Raw genomic sequence first — 14,843 nt, forward strand, 5'->3', positions numbered from 1 at the left:
CGTAGAAGAAATCATGCTCCACCCAACCATCCATGAACCCGTCTATACTCCATTACCGATACCCTGATACCCCAGAGACCTTATACACAGTCAGTAGACATCGCCCAACCTATATTTCAATAGCCATTGTAACCCCCGCCCAGTAATTCCCAAAAGACCCCAAATATAGACGTCCAGCGTCTTCCTACTACATTCGACCTAGGTAAACAATGATATGAGAAAATTCCGACCAAAACTGCAATACCAATAGCCTTAGCAGGCCGTCTGTATCTCCACATCATCTTTAACAATTCGTCACGCTTTGCAGCCCACTGTAATTCCTTGACTTGTTCCACGAAATACCTCTGGCCATCTGAAAGGCTCTGTTTTGTGATCTGATCAGACCAACGAGCGGTTTTGAGGACGCTAGATGAAGATATCGATCTCCAGGAGGGTAAAGTTTCAGGTGGATGCTCCTCAAATAACTTGACTGTATTGGAAATGAGAGATTCGAGATCGAGAGGTTTAGGTAGTTTCGAAAGTATAGAATGTAACATTTCCGGTTCATCGGCGGGTGTCTCGAAAAGCTCTTCGGAGCGTGAGAGAACAATTTGTGCAAACATATAGACGGAAAAGACAGTCTCTCGTGCCAATAAAACGTCGAAAAGTCGAGCGATATCACCATACTCTTGTATATCATGCGCGTACATTGTAAGGGTGCCAGAGAGAGCAAAGAATGGTTGGGTTTGTGAGAGATGAGTGCGAAGAGCAGGAGAGACAGTATTTATGATGGATGGAATAAGGCGAAGTTGTGCGAGAGCTGGGGATAGTGTTGGAAGCATGAAGTCGCGAATTCGAAGTGCGGAAAGCCGGGCAACAGAGGGGGTGCGAGTAGCAGGTGGGAGAACAAGAAGGAGTACTTGGCAGATATCGTGGTAACCTTGGAAGTAGCAGAGATAAGGATTGCGACGTAGGACTTCGATGATGAGGTCAGATAGTTCTTCCTTCCTATGGCCGATCTCTTTCGAGGTTTGATCTGGGAAATATATTAGCTTGTGCTATGCATGCTGCTTCATTGTCTTTCCATAACCATACCATTTGGATAGTATATGAAAGACCGATTGACATCCAGCGCAACCTGGTCCTCGTCCCCATGCTTTGGCAGTTCCCTCCAGCTAGTCAAATCGCCCTTTGTGTCGCCGTGTTCATTGTCACAACCGAGGAGTATAGGCCCTATTGATCATTGTCAGATTCGAATCGAGAGGTTTGTTCGGGAGCTTGAACATCTTACACGCTTGACGACGAACTTCATCTGAGACCAAGCCATCTTTCGATGTTGCCAATTCTCTAATCGTATCCAAATCTCTCCATTTGCATGCCTCCAAGATCTTTACTTCCTTTTCGGTAGGCTCTCGTGGTTGCTTCACTTTGATGGAATGCGAGGGGGAGCGGGACGAGGCTCTTGAGGAGCTTGCCGAGGACTTCTCTCTCTTAATGGGATTCTCATTAGACTCCATATTGAGTATGATGAAATTTGGAGAGTCGAATTATCATGATAGCCTCTTTTAAGTCGGAGAAAGAAATCCGACAAAGGGCCAATAAATCACTTGTAGTAAGGCTCCGGCTCGTAGAGTATCCCTTCCATTGTTAACCAGTTTGATAGCTTAGCGTAGAAATAGAGCAGAAGCGACCTTGATGGTTTCCCGTCTTCAGTCAGGGATTTTTTTCCATCCATGTCAAATAAAATATGATATATTCAATTAACTCATTTTGATGACAACCAAAATACATTATCGAGTTGAAAAGGGTATGAATTTTCTCAGAGAGTATTTTACGTTGTCTATAGATAAATGTCTGAAGTCTTACATTTTCTATGATATTTCGGGCCGAAAGAGGTCTATCAATCAGCCTTGTTTTGTAAAGGCTAAATACAAATACAGAAGTCACGATCAAGGTCACATACCTAGCTAGCATCAAGGTCATATATCAAATATTGGACCGGTAAACTCACATTGATACGGCGATTGGTGCTGGCCACGGAATTTCAAATTCTCCAGTGGTAGATACAACTTTTAGGCGGTTCATCTGAGGAGCATGATCGGAGTACTGGCATTTGGAAGCAACCCCAAGTACCAATATTGTCCTTACCAGGTGGTCATGGATGAATAGGCTCGCTCGCTCATAGGCCAAACTTTCATGTCGTTCACCTACCTGCGTATCATTTTTGGACTATTGATATTCCGAGGCACCTCCAACTATTAATATCACTATTCTCCTCCTAACCCTATGGTTAAAAGTCTATAAAAAAAATAGAGTTCCTGAGGTTAGGTAATGACACAATCAATATCTGTCCAATCTCATTGATCAGTCCTCTCGAAGTTCACATCCAAAACCTAAAGTCATCGATCATTCATCATTCCACCTTTTACTCAATACCTATTATCAAGTACCTTTCGATTAGGTTTGCATATACGAGGCACGCCGTGTCTTCCTAATTCGGATGATAATTAATTGGCAATCAATCTTATTTGAATTGTCCCCATGGCATTTCCTTTGCAAACACAAGTCTTGGTTGACGGACAATGGGTTACCAGGACTGTCGATACCCATACACTGCTTCAACGCTACAATCGAATGGATGACAGGGCAATCGATCATACCATGGAAACGATACGACCTCCGGTCCGTGGTGTTCTGACTCAAACAATCATTCCCAGTCCTCTTGTACATTGGATTCTGCCCATCAGACTTCGTGGTCAGGAGTACAATGATGTAGCATATATTGGAGTAAGTAAATCTAGCTTTCGTTGTCACGCTGTTGTTTTGTATGTTAGCTGTGTTGCTTTTGTTCATTGTTGTTGTTAGTTCCTTTATTACTTGTGGAGGAACTGAACTGTTATCACTGAAATTCTGCAAGTATTGGAGAGAATCATAAGATGATAATGACACAGAGCCTATCAGGAATTCTAAACACCTAATATACTCAAATTGTAACACACATTTATGATACCCAATGTACTCACAGTATTGGTGGATTTTCATACAAATGCAAACGTTTGAGGCCTAGCAGGTATATGTAGTACCTTGTATACTTTCTATCTTGAGCATGTATGAAGAGATTGATAAGTTACTACGAATGCCGGCACCCGTTTCATTTTTATCATGATACCCATCTCATTCGAATGACCGCTAACAAACTCAGGACACATTTGTCGAGATTCGACGATTGGGGGTTGGTCCGCATCTATTTGAAGTCATCCGAAAGGACGACTTCGGTTCCAGAATTCGCAATGCGACTGTCCTGGGATCGCTCGAAGAGTACGAAAAGGAGCAAGTGCGTGTCAAGGAGGAATGCGAAGACGTTGACATGATCAACTTTTCGGCGTCGTCAGATAACCCGTCATCCTCTAAGACGCTTTTGCCACCTCAAATTCTAGTCTTACAACTCGAAGCGGACACGTCCAGCGATTCAGTTTTTTTAACGCTACACCAATCCGGCGACGGATCGTGGAAGTTTATGTCCAGTAGGCGACGGTTATCCAAAGCGATGGATAAGCTCCAGCCTGGAACGCATTTATCTGTTGACCCCAGCTCAAGATATATGGTTATAGGTTGTTCTGAACAATGTTTCACAGTCCAGGCCTTGGAGTCAAGAACGGAGCTGAATCGCCAATATATCAATGGCGAGGAACTTCAGTATATCGAGTCTGAGAAGATTATTCTCTGTAAAGGAGCAATTTTGAACTTGGAATTCCTTCATCCTCCAGCTGGATCAGACGATGATATTATCCTGCTACTGATAGTAACCATGAATGGCAAGATAAGGATGCTCATATATTCATGGAGAGTTGGGGAACCTCTGTCAGCCATTAAATCACGAAATTCTAGAGGCAAAAAAGGCTATGCCTTGAGGGAGATCCCCCTATTGTTCATACCTTTACGCTTCCAAGCCGCATTTGTCCTAGTGAACAAGCATTCCATGGTGGCTTACAAAGGTATTTTGGAGGGTGCACCTGAATGCATACCAATTGGATGCGGTCAAAGAATGCCCCTCGACCTCTATCAAGGCTCAGATGTGCCCCTATGGATAGCATGGGCAAAACCGACTCGGTTGCCCCACTATACAGCGGAATATGATGATGTATATCTTGCCCGAGAGGATGGATGGATCTGTCTATTGCAGGTGAATCACAGTAGAGAAGATCTTGATCTTTCTATAACCGATGTTGGCGAGATGCAATGCAATATCGGGAAAGCTTTTGCTTGTGCAGACTATTCACTCGATCCGGATATTCACCGCCATGGTGATGTGCTTGTTTCTGCGGGTGACGCTAGTATCGGGGGGACTTATTTGGTGAGTATCAAATGTGGTATCTTATTGCAACGGCGAGTTGAAAGAATTTGCTGGGAACTTCACTGACTATTTTTCATCATAGATTACGGCTCGAGCACAACCTAATGTTAAAAAAGACACACAAAACTGGTCGCCAGCTATGGATCTTGTAGTAATTAGGAAAAATTCGAAATCTAACTTAGACATTAATACTAGAACCCAGAGCTTCGTTCCTTCGTCAGATTCGATATTTGTTTGCAGCGGAAAAGGAGCACTATCATCCATAACAGAATTGAGGTCTGGTATTGAAGCTATTCTTGGCCTGGATCTTGAATTTCATTCTGCGGTTACGAAAGCATGGATTTTGCCCTCAGAAGTATACTCGGGCTCGGCTGGCGGTGACGACTGGTTGTTACTTTCGCTCGAGGATCGATCAGCTATTTTACAAATTTCTCTAGACCGGACGAATGCAGAAGAACTTGACCCAAGTCATATCCCATTAGACCTGATGAGTCGGACTATTGTGACCAGCGTCTCTGGAAATCGTGCAATACAAGTAACAGAACGATCCATTGTTGTTCTCGACTCGGGCAATTGGTATGTCTTCCAGTCTCTCATATCATTAACTATACTCTGAAAAATTGTGTGGATGTGATCAAGCCGTCTAACCTTTTCCTTAGTACTACACTTGACAGCTTGAATATGATGGGCTATCCTCAAGCCTTACCAATTTCAACTTCATTCATTAACAATGCAATCATCTGCAATGGAAAAGTATTGTTTACCACACATCACGAGGAACAGCGTCTGCTTAGCATACTCGATACCGCCATTGATAATAGTACCTCGCCACCTACCATATTGTATACCCCCAAGATAATTATTAAGTGGACCCCCGAAGTTGGAGAAGTAACGTGCCTTGCGATGTATCTGCACCCACAAGATGCCCAAGGGCTTATTATTACTGGAGAGAGAAAGGATGGCGAAATTTTCTTGATGTTCATTGGGCGGGGAAATTTTCACTTACGCGTACCTACCATCTACGAAGGGTGTAGCTATGACCTTCGAGCACTAGCCAGTATTCTTGTTATACCCTCGTCAACTCCCGAAAACTTTACGTTACTGTGTGGAACACTCACCGGTTTAGTCATTTCTTTGGACATTTCTCAAACCGGACAGAAGTTCGATATCCACAGGTCTTGTTGTATTAGATTCGGAGGTAGTGTGGCAACATTGATTCAAGCCGAACAATCGAACTGCTTGTTTGTGAATTGCGATGAGAAGATTTTTAAGATAGATCAAAGTACTCTAAGTACTGATGGAAAATCTCCAAGGAAGCAGACATCGAGAAAGGCTATCAATGCGGATCAAATTTGGCTGGTAGATGCACTGAATACTACCCTACAACAACCGAATATTAACTCCATATTACCGCTCGAATCTGAATCACTAGCTGATACTGACCTTCTTCTGATATCATACAATCGGCTTCTACTTGCCAGAATGGGGACGAAACAAAAAACGGTACCTCGCCGCATCCCAATCAGAGGAACACCATATCGAATCATCCATTCGGAGATTCGCAATGCATTTGTCGTTGGTGCCTCTATAGACGGTCGAAGTACACTCTACTTTGTAGACCCCGAAACTGGCGAAGATTTATCTGATCCAAGGGTCAAGAAGAATGGGCCACAAACAAATTTTGTAGCAGGATTGGGCCGTTTTGATGAGAAAATCCTTTGCATTTATGAGTGGCTGTACTGTCATGGAACTTCCATTTGGAATTTTATTGTCGTATGTACCAGTGGAGGCAGAGTTGTGATTATCTCAACCAACAGTGATGATACTACGGTGGCATATCCTGGTCGACCCAAGATATCATTTTGGCAAACGACTCAGTTTAAAAATTTCACTTCTGTGTATTCAGTCGTTGGAGATTCTGAAGGCTTGTACTACTGTGCACAAAGCGGCAACGAGGTCAAACTATACTATAGCACGCTAAACAGGGCGGAAAGAAAGTTTAATGAAAACGTGGCAGAAGCCAAACTACTTTCACCGGCTATTTCACTGTCTTACGATTCTGGAAAGATATACGCTCTCACCAGGCATCATTCTCTACAAATTCTAGAGGTCATCAAAACTGATGGAGCTGTTCATCTTCGTCATACGCATACTGATCAACTTCAACATGAATCTCTCCACCATATGATTGGCAGACCAAATCCTCTTGCAGGATCCGATAGCAATCAAATTGAGTTTGTCTCGGACAGATCAAAATCTGTCGTTGGTCTATGGGCTAGTTCGGGCTTGAAAGTTGATACACTCGATACTGTATTTGAAGCACAACTACCGGCTTCAGTAATCCGGTTTCGATCTGCGAATTGTCGTCCTGTATGGGATTCAAGTTGGAAAGTTCACAAAGCCGGGGATTCTGTCGTGGATTCTACTCGTCTTCATGGTCTTGGTGCGATCTTCAATGATGAAATGAATTCAGAGACCTTGGGATTAGGAATTGATGGATCATTGTACCATTTCACCACCCTTAATGTCCGAGCGTGGCAATTTCTCAGTTATGTTGCCAATCTTGCAAGGAGTGCTGGTCTTGTTGGAGGACGACCATGGGATGGATCAGCAGACTTGGAACCAAAACACGGTCGAACAAGTATGCAAGTTGACGGTGATATTCTGAAGAGGGTTTTAGAAAATGACAAACTCGAAGCAATGTTTGGGATTGGGCATCGTCAAACTGATGAGAACAAGAGACAGTTTAAGCGGTTTTGCATGCTACTCGAGAATATGCATGAGGGAAAGTTGGAAACTAGTCATGACCCTAATGTCTATATAGAGCAGGCTTATGACGATTTAGGAGCATTTTTGAGACCAGTCATTTAATAGTTTCATACGGCTCAATGGTATTTTAGATAGTATGAATCATAAAAACTATTTATTTCAATAGTCCATATAATTTGACTTAAAATAAGAGACCACATACGGTGTAATATTTCCAGAGTTTTGTAATGAAGTATGAAGCAGGCGAGACCTGTCGGCATGATTGATTATAGATTGAGATGAAAAAAGATTCAGGCGCCCAAGATGAGATGAATTATTATACAAAAACTCCCGATCCAAACAATCCATATACCAAGACTACAATATCAAGAACTCGACAATGTTATCCTGAAGAGTACAAAGAGAAAGATTCGAAAGAGACCCAGAGACATGAGATGAAGTGAAAGAATTCCAAGGAGGGGGGGTGAACTCGTTTAGATCCCTGCTTAGTGTGAATTTGAACGCAAATCAGTCAAACCACCGAACGCACATTAAAATGCCCCGCGCATACCTCAAAATCTTCAATCCCACTCGAAATAACATTCATACATTCACGATATAGTGAATCTCGAAAGTTATTCAATTATCATCTTTTTTGGCACTCTTTCACTAGATTGTCAAATTAACATTCATTGAACAGCTGTCATTCATCTTTTTAAGGCTAGCTGATTTGTTTGGGATCGTCTCGAATTAAATCCTCGATCTAATTAACCTCGATTTTTGATTTCGCCACGTAATTCCCACTATAATAAGGCAACCTTCTCCAACTCTTCGTTCTTGAAATTGACGACAAAATCAAACACCAAGATGGCACCAAAGAAGAAGAACAATAAGAAGCAGAACGATGACTGGGAGGCGGAGCTAGGAGAGACCGTTGAACCTGTCAAGGCAGCGGAACCCGATGCCGACGCTGCAGAGGCTGATCCTGAGGAGGAATTTCCTGCAGGAGGTCTCATGGCTATGATGCGCAAGAAGCAAAAGAAAGGCAAAAAGGGAAAGCAGATGGAAGATTTCGTTGAGGGAGAGGACCCACCAGCCGCCGATGAACAACCTCAAGATGATTTCGCCAACAAAGCTCCCGTTGAAGCTTCAATAGACGATGAATTCGCCTTGCCAGAGAAGAAAGGAAAAGGAAAGAATGCGCAAGCCAAGCCTGCAAAGAATGACGATGCAGGAGATGATGAAGTGGGTGCGGATGGAAAAATGCTCACAAAAGCGCAAAAAGAAAAGTTGAAGAAGGAGAGAGAAAAGCAGAGGAAAAAGGAACAAGTATGTGAATTTCTTGATTCAAGGTTCTTTTAAGAGTTTTGCTAATTGTAAAATTTGTAGGCGGCTTTGAAAAAGAAGACCACTCCAGGTGGAAAGGCTGCCGAGCCTGAGAAGCCAGTCGAGGCAGAGAAACCCGTCGAGGCCGCACCGACTCCCGCTCCAGGTGGGAAAGGCAAAAAGATTCCAGCTGCTCTTGCAAAGCTACAAAAACAACAAGAGGAACTGAGAAAGCGGGAAGCTGAAAGAGCCGCTGCCATTGCAGCGGAGAAGGCTCGAATCGAAGAAGAGGAACGCCGAGAAGCTGAAGAGGAGAAGAAGCGTGAAGAGACCAGAGCCTTGCGAAAACAAAAGGAGAAGGAGAAGATTGAACAACAAAAGAGAGAGGGTACCTATCTCACCAAGGCTCAACGAGAAGAGAAATTGCGAAATGAAATGAAACTAAAGCAAATGATCGATGCCGGTGTAAAGGTTGGAGGTGGAGAGGGCGGAGAAAAGAAGAAGGTTGTTTATGGCAACAAAAAGAAGGGCGTAAAGAAGAATCCCGCCGAGATTAAGGCAGATGAAGAGAGAGCCCTTGCCGAGGCCGCTGAACGCGCGAAGAAGGAAGCCGAGAGAATCGCTGCTGAGGCCGCAGCTAAAGCAGAGAAAGAAGCTGCCGAACAAGCCGCCAAGCAAATTAAAGAGGACAGCGAGCTAGAAGATTGGGAGGTAGCTGCTGACGAAGAAGATGAGGATGTCAAAGATAGCTGGGATGCGGATTCTGAGGAAGAAGGCGAGAAGAAGGCTGCCTCTTCCTTACCAGTTAGGAAGAAGGAGCAAGAAGATTCTGATTCTGAATCTGATTCAGAAGACGAAGATTCATCCGATGACGAAGAAGCCACAGCGAGAGAATTGGCCGAACTCAAAAGAAAGAATGAAGCCGCGGAAAGAAAACGAAAGGCACACGAAGCAGCATTGGCGGCTAGATCAAAGGATAACTTGCGATCCCCCATTTGCTGTATTCTTGGACACGTCGATACTGGAAAGACCAAGCTCTTGGACAAGATTCGACAAACCAACGTGCAGGAAGGAGAAGCTGGAGGTATCACGCAACAAATTGGTGCGACTTACTTCCCAGTTGAGGCTATCAGGAAGAAGATTGCAGTAGTGAACAGAGATGAGAGCTTCGATCTCAAGGTTCCTGGTCTCTTGGTGATCGATACACCTGGCCACGAGTCTTTCTCTAATTTACGTTCCCGTGGTTCATCACTTTGTAACATTGCCATTCTTGTCGTCGATATTATGCACGGTCTCGAGCCTCAGACTTTGGAATCGATGAAACTTCTTCGGGATAGAAAGACACCTTTCATTGTTGCTCTTAACAAAATTGATCGTCTATATGGCTGGAAGAAGGTCGATAACAACGGATTCCAAGAGAGTTTGGCACTTCAAAACAAGGGTGTACAAAACGAATTCGCAAAGCGTCTCGCAGATACAAAGGTTGCTTTTGCCGAACAAGGATTTAACGCTGAAGTTTTCTACGAGAACAAATCTATGGCCAAGAATGTTTCCTTGGTTCCTACGTCAGCTCACACTGGTGAGGGTATTCCAGATATGCTCAAGTTGATTCTCCAACTCACCCAAGAGCGTATGGTTGGTGCTTTGATGTACCTTTCAGAAGTTCAATGTACTGTCCTTGAGGTCAAGGCTATCGAAGGTTTCGGTATGACTATCGATGTCATTCTATCCAACGGTATCCTTCGAGAGGGTGATCGTATTGTCGTATGCGGTGTAGATGGAGCTATTACCACAAATATTCGAGCTCTCCTAACACCAGCTGAGATGAAGGAACTTCGTCTTAAATCTCAATATGTCCACAACAAGGAGGTCAAGGCAGCTCTCGGTGTCAAGATCTCTGCACCCGGTCTCGAAGGCGCTATTGCAGGTTCGAGATTGATGGTTGTTGGTCCTGACGATGACGAGTCGGATGTCGAGGCTGAGGTTGAGTCCGATCTTGGTGCACTCTTTAGTCGAGTTGAGAAATCTGGACGTGGTGTCACCGTTCAAGCATCTACTCTTGGATCTTTGGAAGCTCTTTTAGATTTCTTGAAGGTATCCAAGATTCCTGTTGCCAACGTCGGTATTGGTCCAGTTTTCAGGAGAGATGTAATGAATTGTGGTACTATGCTTGAGAAGCAAAAGGAATACGCGGTCATGTTATGTTTCGATGTTAAGATTGATAAGGAGGCACAACAATACGCCGATGATCAAGGCATCAAGATCTTTACTGCAGATATTATCTATCATCTTTTCGATTCCTTCACCAAGCATATGCAGGTTATTGCTGAGGCAAAGAAGGAAGCCTCTAAGCTTTTGGCCGTCTTCCCTTGCGTTCTTAAACCAGTAGCTGTCTTTAACAAAACCGGCCCTATTGTTATCGGTGTCGATGTTGTTGAAGGAAATCTCAGGTTGCACACCCCTATAGCCGCTGTTAAACATAACTCGGTCACTGGTAGCAAGGAGATCGTGGGTATTGGAAGAGTCACATCCATTGAACGTGATCACAAGCAACTTGAAAAGTGCAAGAGAGGAGAACCTTCCGTTGCTATCAAAATCGAAATGGGCAGTTCACAACCGACATATGGTAGACACTTGGAGGAATCTGATACATTGTACTCATTGATTAGCAGAAAGAGTATCGATACCTTGAAGGAGTTCTACAGAGATGAAGTCAAGAAAGATGAGTGGGCGCTGATCCTGAAGTTGAAGCCACTTTTCGATATCTCTTGAGTGGATTAATGGTAGATGGTGAAAAGGATATTTGTGTGTATTATACATGAGCCATTTAAACTTTGCCCCTCAATGTACATGCTTTACTTAAAAGTCAAATGATTATACCCCTGTTTTGTTCATTTTGCAATAGTGATACATCTACGAGATACCATACATGTTTCTTGGAATCGAGGAGCAGTGAGTTTGTTAATAGTGCAGAGGAGGAGACGAGATATAGTATGGTGTGGATGTATATGCTGCTCAGTTCCGGACATTGGATGACAACCTTCTTGATATGTAATTCGTAGAACTTTGGTTATTTGTAGTTGAGAGCATCTGAACTTTTGCGTGCTCTAGAACATGGGGAGCTCTCGTGCCCACATTTAAAACGCTAGCAAGGTATAAATATATTAAGCCAGTCCGAGAACCATAGTCTTACCGCCTTATGGCAGAATTTAATTTTTGGTCAAGTTTTTAGACTGAGCTCTTCAAATTTTACAATTTCTGCAACTATCAAGCTATAATTCGAGATGGGTAGCAAAAGGAAGCGTTCAGCGCAAGATGCTGCAGTTGCAGCTCCTGCTGCCAAAAAGCAACAAAAAACCTCCAAGCCAGCGACCAAGAAGCCCGTGGAAACTCCCGCTCCTCTCGATACATCACCATTTGTCAACAACCCAAGAGGGGACGATTTGAAGCGTGAAGTCAATCTTTACGATATGCTTAGTAGTGAGGATGATTCGCAACGACTTGATGCCGCCAATGCGATTGTGTCCGGATTGTTAGGTGGAGATGGAGTAGAAGAATCAACATTACAAAAGCACTTGGAGAGAAGATTGTTTCGGGGACTTGCAAGTGGCAGAAAGGGTGCGCGATTGGGCTTCAGCATTGTACTTTCGGAGCTCTTGGCCCAACTTTTCGGTTCGGCGAATTTAAGTGCGACAAAATATCCTGGATTGACCTTCGATAACGTCTTCGAATTTTTGATCCTCAAAACGAAACCCGAGGGCGATCTTAGTGGACAGGAACAGAAAGATCATGCTCTTGGATTGTTGTTTGGACTGCAATGCTTTGTCAGGTCTAAGATACTCTTTTCGATCGATGGAAAATGGGAATTGATTCTGGACAAGCTATTGGATTTATCCAGCAAAAAGTCCTGGACTCGGGAGGAATGCGGTTGGGTTATTATGGAAGCTTTGGAGCAGATGAACCAAGACCATGCGGAATCTACCTTGAAGAAATTGTGCGATGTTGGATTAGGACTCTCACCAGAAGGTGTTGGTATCTGGCTTAGAGCAAGGGACAAGTTTCCAAAAATGAAGTTTCCAAGCAACCCTTGGGGACAGAGTGGTAACCCATTGGAGCACCTCAACTCCCTTGCAAAAGCCCTCAAGGAGAGTTCTTCCAGCGAGGACACTTCGAGCAAAGGACAACAAGCCAAGCAAACTGGAACATGGAATGCGAAGTTACATTTTGTTTGGGACATTGTCTTGAGTCAATATGTTAAAGCAGCTAATAGCAAGGCCAAGAACATTATGTCTGAATTCGACAAATTTTGGAAGGTTACTGTTGATGGTACGTTATTTACATTCAATTTTTTGACCCATTATTGACTATTCCTTAGAAAACCTGTTTTCTGCATCTGCATCAAGAGAGCGTAAATTTTGGGGCTTCTTGGTCTTTCAACGAATGATTCAAAGCCATATTTCGTGTACAACACTCATCACTAGTATTTTCAGTCACAACCTCGTGCGCTGCCTTATCAATCACGTTCAGGAAAAAGATCGCTTCCTAAACCGGGCTGCCGACAAGTCGCTAAAGGTTCTTACACACGCAGTGGAAGAGAATCCTGAAGCATTGGTTGTTGTCCTTCAAGGATTGATTGACGGCAACGGTGCATACAGTTTTGACCGGGTCACAAAGACAAAAACAATAGAAAAATTGCTGAGTATGGTTGATGACACAAATGGTGAAGCCGTTCTCGATGTTCTCACCTCTCCTGTTATGGTCGTACCAAGCTCGGAAACCAATGACGCCGAAAAACGTCGACAAATGTTTGGAGACTATGTTTTAACCGCAATTCGACATGTTGATATCACAGAAGCATCACAAAACTCAAGTTGGATCAAAACCGCTGCGTTACCTCAGCTTGCCTCATTAGCATACTCGAATAATTCAGAAGCCAAACCTCCCATTTCTGAAGGAACCCGAACGTTAATCAGAAACCGATTGACATCGGCATTTACTCATCTATTATCTAATATGGATGGTTATCATTACACCTGCGATTTAGTTATTTCCTGCACACCTGATGCAGTCGCCATGGACGGGCTTATCACTGGTGCTAAAGATGCTGCATTCAGTACATTGCAGAAACTCATGAAGAAAGCAAAGAAAGGAGGAAAGGATAAGGCAACTTTCCAAACCCTGTCATTGTTATATGCTTTAGTAATCTTTCAGTTGTACAACGGAGATGTTGAAGCTGTGTCCATTCTGGATGAATTGAAGTTATGTTACGACAACTTGATCAAACACAAATCAACAGAGGATTCGGAAGTTGAGCCTTTCGAGGTTCTCGTGGAGCTCTTACTGTCTTTCCTTTCTAGACCATCCGCTCTTCTCCGAAAAGTCACTCAACATGTCTTTACGGCTTTCATGAGTGAGATGACTGAAGGTGGATTAAAACTCATGACAGACGTGCTGGAAACTAGCGAAAACATGAGAGGACAGCAGGAAATGTTTGACGAGAACCCAGATGATGAAGATGCGATGGACGTTGATGAAGAAGATGATGAAATGGACTCGGATGTCGAAGTTGTTGACATGAACGGCGAGGAGGGTCACTTAAATGCACATCTTGCAGAGGAAGAGGAAGAGAGCGACGAGGAAGAGAATGAAGAAGAATCAGAAGACGATGAAGATGAGGGAGACGACGAGGCTAACAAAGAGCTCAACGACGCTCTAGCAAAGATTCTCGGCACCTCAGCATTAGACCAAAATGACGAAGACGAGGATGGCGATAGCGACTCCGATATGACCGATTCAGGGATGGATGCTCTAACACCAAAATTAGAGGAGGTTCTCGGAAGAATGAAAAAGAAGGGGCCTAGTAAGAAACAAGAACAAAAGGACGCCAAGGAAAATATGGTCAACTTCAAAAGCAGAGTTTTGGATCTTCTTGATATATATGCCAAGAAGCAAGCGTCTGATCCCTTGGCCGCTGAAATTCTATTACCTTTGTTACGACTGATCCGTACTACCAAAGCCAAACACTTGAGTGACAAGGCATTCTCAATAATTCAAGCTTTCGCAAAGTCCAAATCGAAGGCATCGTCTTCGGAAGCCGAGGTAGAGGTCAATTTCAAGGCACAAATCGCCTTGATCAAGGGTATCCACGAAGAAGTACTCAAGGACCAGTCTAAGGTCTTCGCCAAAGCTGCCAGTACAGCTAGTTTATCTTTGGCCTCTGGTATATATAGAGCGGATAAGAGTCAATTCGAGAAGATTGGAAAGGTTTACCTGCACACGATGACAAAGTGCGATGTCGAAGGTGTGAAGATTCAGGCTAGTTTTGTAAGTGATTGGGTTAATTGGTGGCAAAGTCATATTGCTCAAGCTGCGGCAGGAGGTGCTGTGAAGGAGGAGTAGAGGTAGAATAGGGAGTCTGAGTGTACATGTAAAGATA

The 14,843-nt window shown here is 43.6% G+C and overlaps 4 protein-coding genes across 4 annotated transcripts; 3 read left to right on the plus strand and 1 right to left on the minus strand.

Moving 5' to 3' along the window:
• Positions 1-116: 116 nt before the first annotated feature.
• EAF02_003492 (uncharacterized protein) lies at positions 117-1,496 on the minus strand (the record flags this gene model as incomplete). The annotated part of the gene is made up of 3 exons (XM_038899540.1): positions 117-1,015; positions 1,075-1,212; positions 1,271-1,496. 3 exons carry the CDS (start codon positions 1,494-1,496, stop codon positions 117-119), a joined length of 1,263 nt encoding a protein of 420 aa, XP_038760467.1.
• A 1,024-nt stretch (positions 1,497-2,520) lies between these two features.
• On the plus strand, positions 2,521-7,204 carry EAF02_003493 (uncharacterized protein; the record flags this gene model as incomplete). Its single annotated transcript, XM_038899541.1, has 4 exons — positions 2,521-2,766; positions 3,182-4,333; positions 4,416-4,909; positions 4,993-7,204. 4 exons carry the CDS (start codon positions 2,521-2,523, stop codon positions 7,202-7,204), a joined length of 4,104 nt encoding a protein of 1,367 aa, XP_038760468.1.
• A 744-nt stretch (positions 7,205-7,948) lies between these two features.
• EAF02_003494 (uncharacterized protein) lies at positions 7,949-11,179 on the plus strand (the record flags this gene model as incomplete). Its single annotated transcript, XM_038899542.1, has 2 exons — positions 7,949-8,410; positions 8,471-11,179. 2 exons carry the CDS (start codon positions 7,949-7,951, stop codon positions 11,177-11,179), a joined length of 3,171 nt encoding a protein of 1,056 aa, XP_038760469.1.
• A 512-nt stretch (positions 11,180-11,691) lies between these two features.
• On the plus strand, positions 11,692-14,806 carry EAF02_003495 (uncharacterized protein; the record flags this gene model as incomplete). The annotated part of the gene is made up of 2 exons (XM_038899543.1): positions 11,692-12,733; positions 12,783-14,806. 2 exons carry the CDS (start codon positions 11,692-11,694, stop codon positions 14,804-14,806), a joined length of 3,066 nt encoding a protein of 1,021 aa, XP_038760470.1.
• Between the last annotated feature and the right edge of the window lie 37 nt (positions 14,807-14,843).

The sequence above is a fragment of the Botrytis sinoallii genome (assembly GCF_014898435.1).
Source record: "Botrytis sinoallii strain Bc 23 chromosome Unknown BSIN_005, whole genome shotgun sequence".
NCBI lineage: Eukaryota > Fungi > Ascomycota > Leotiomycetes > Helotiales > Sclerotiniaceae > Botrytis > Botrytis sinoallii.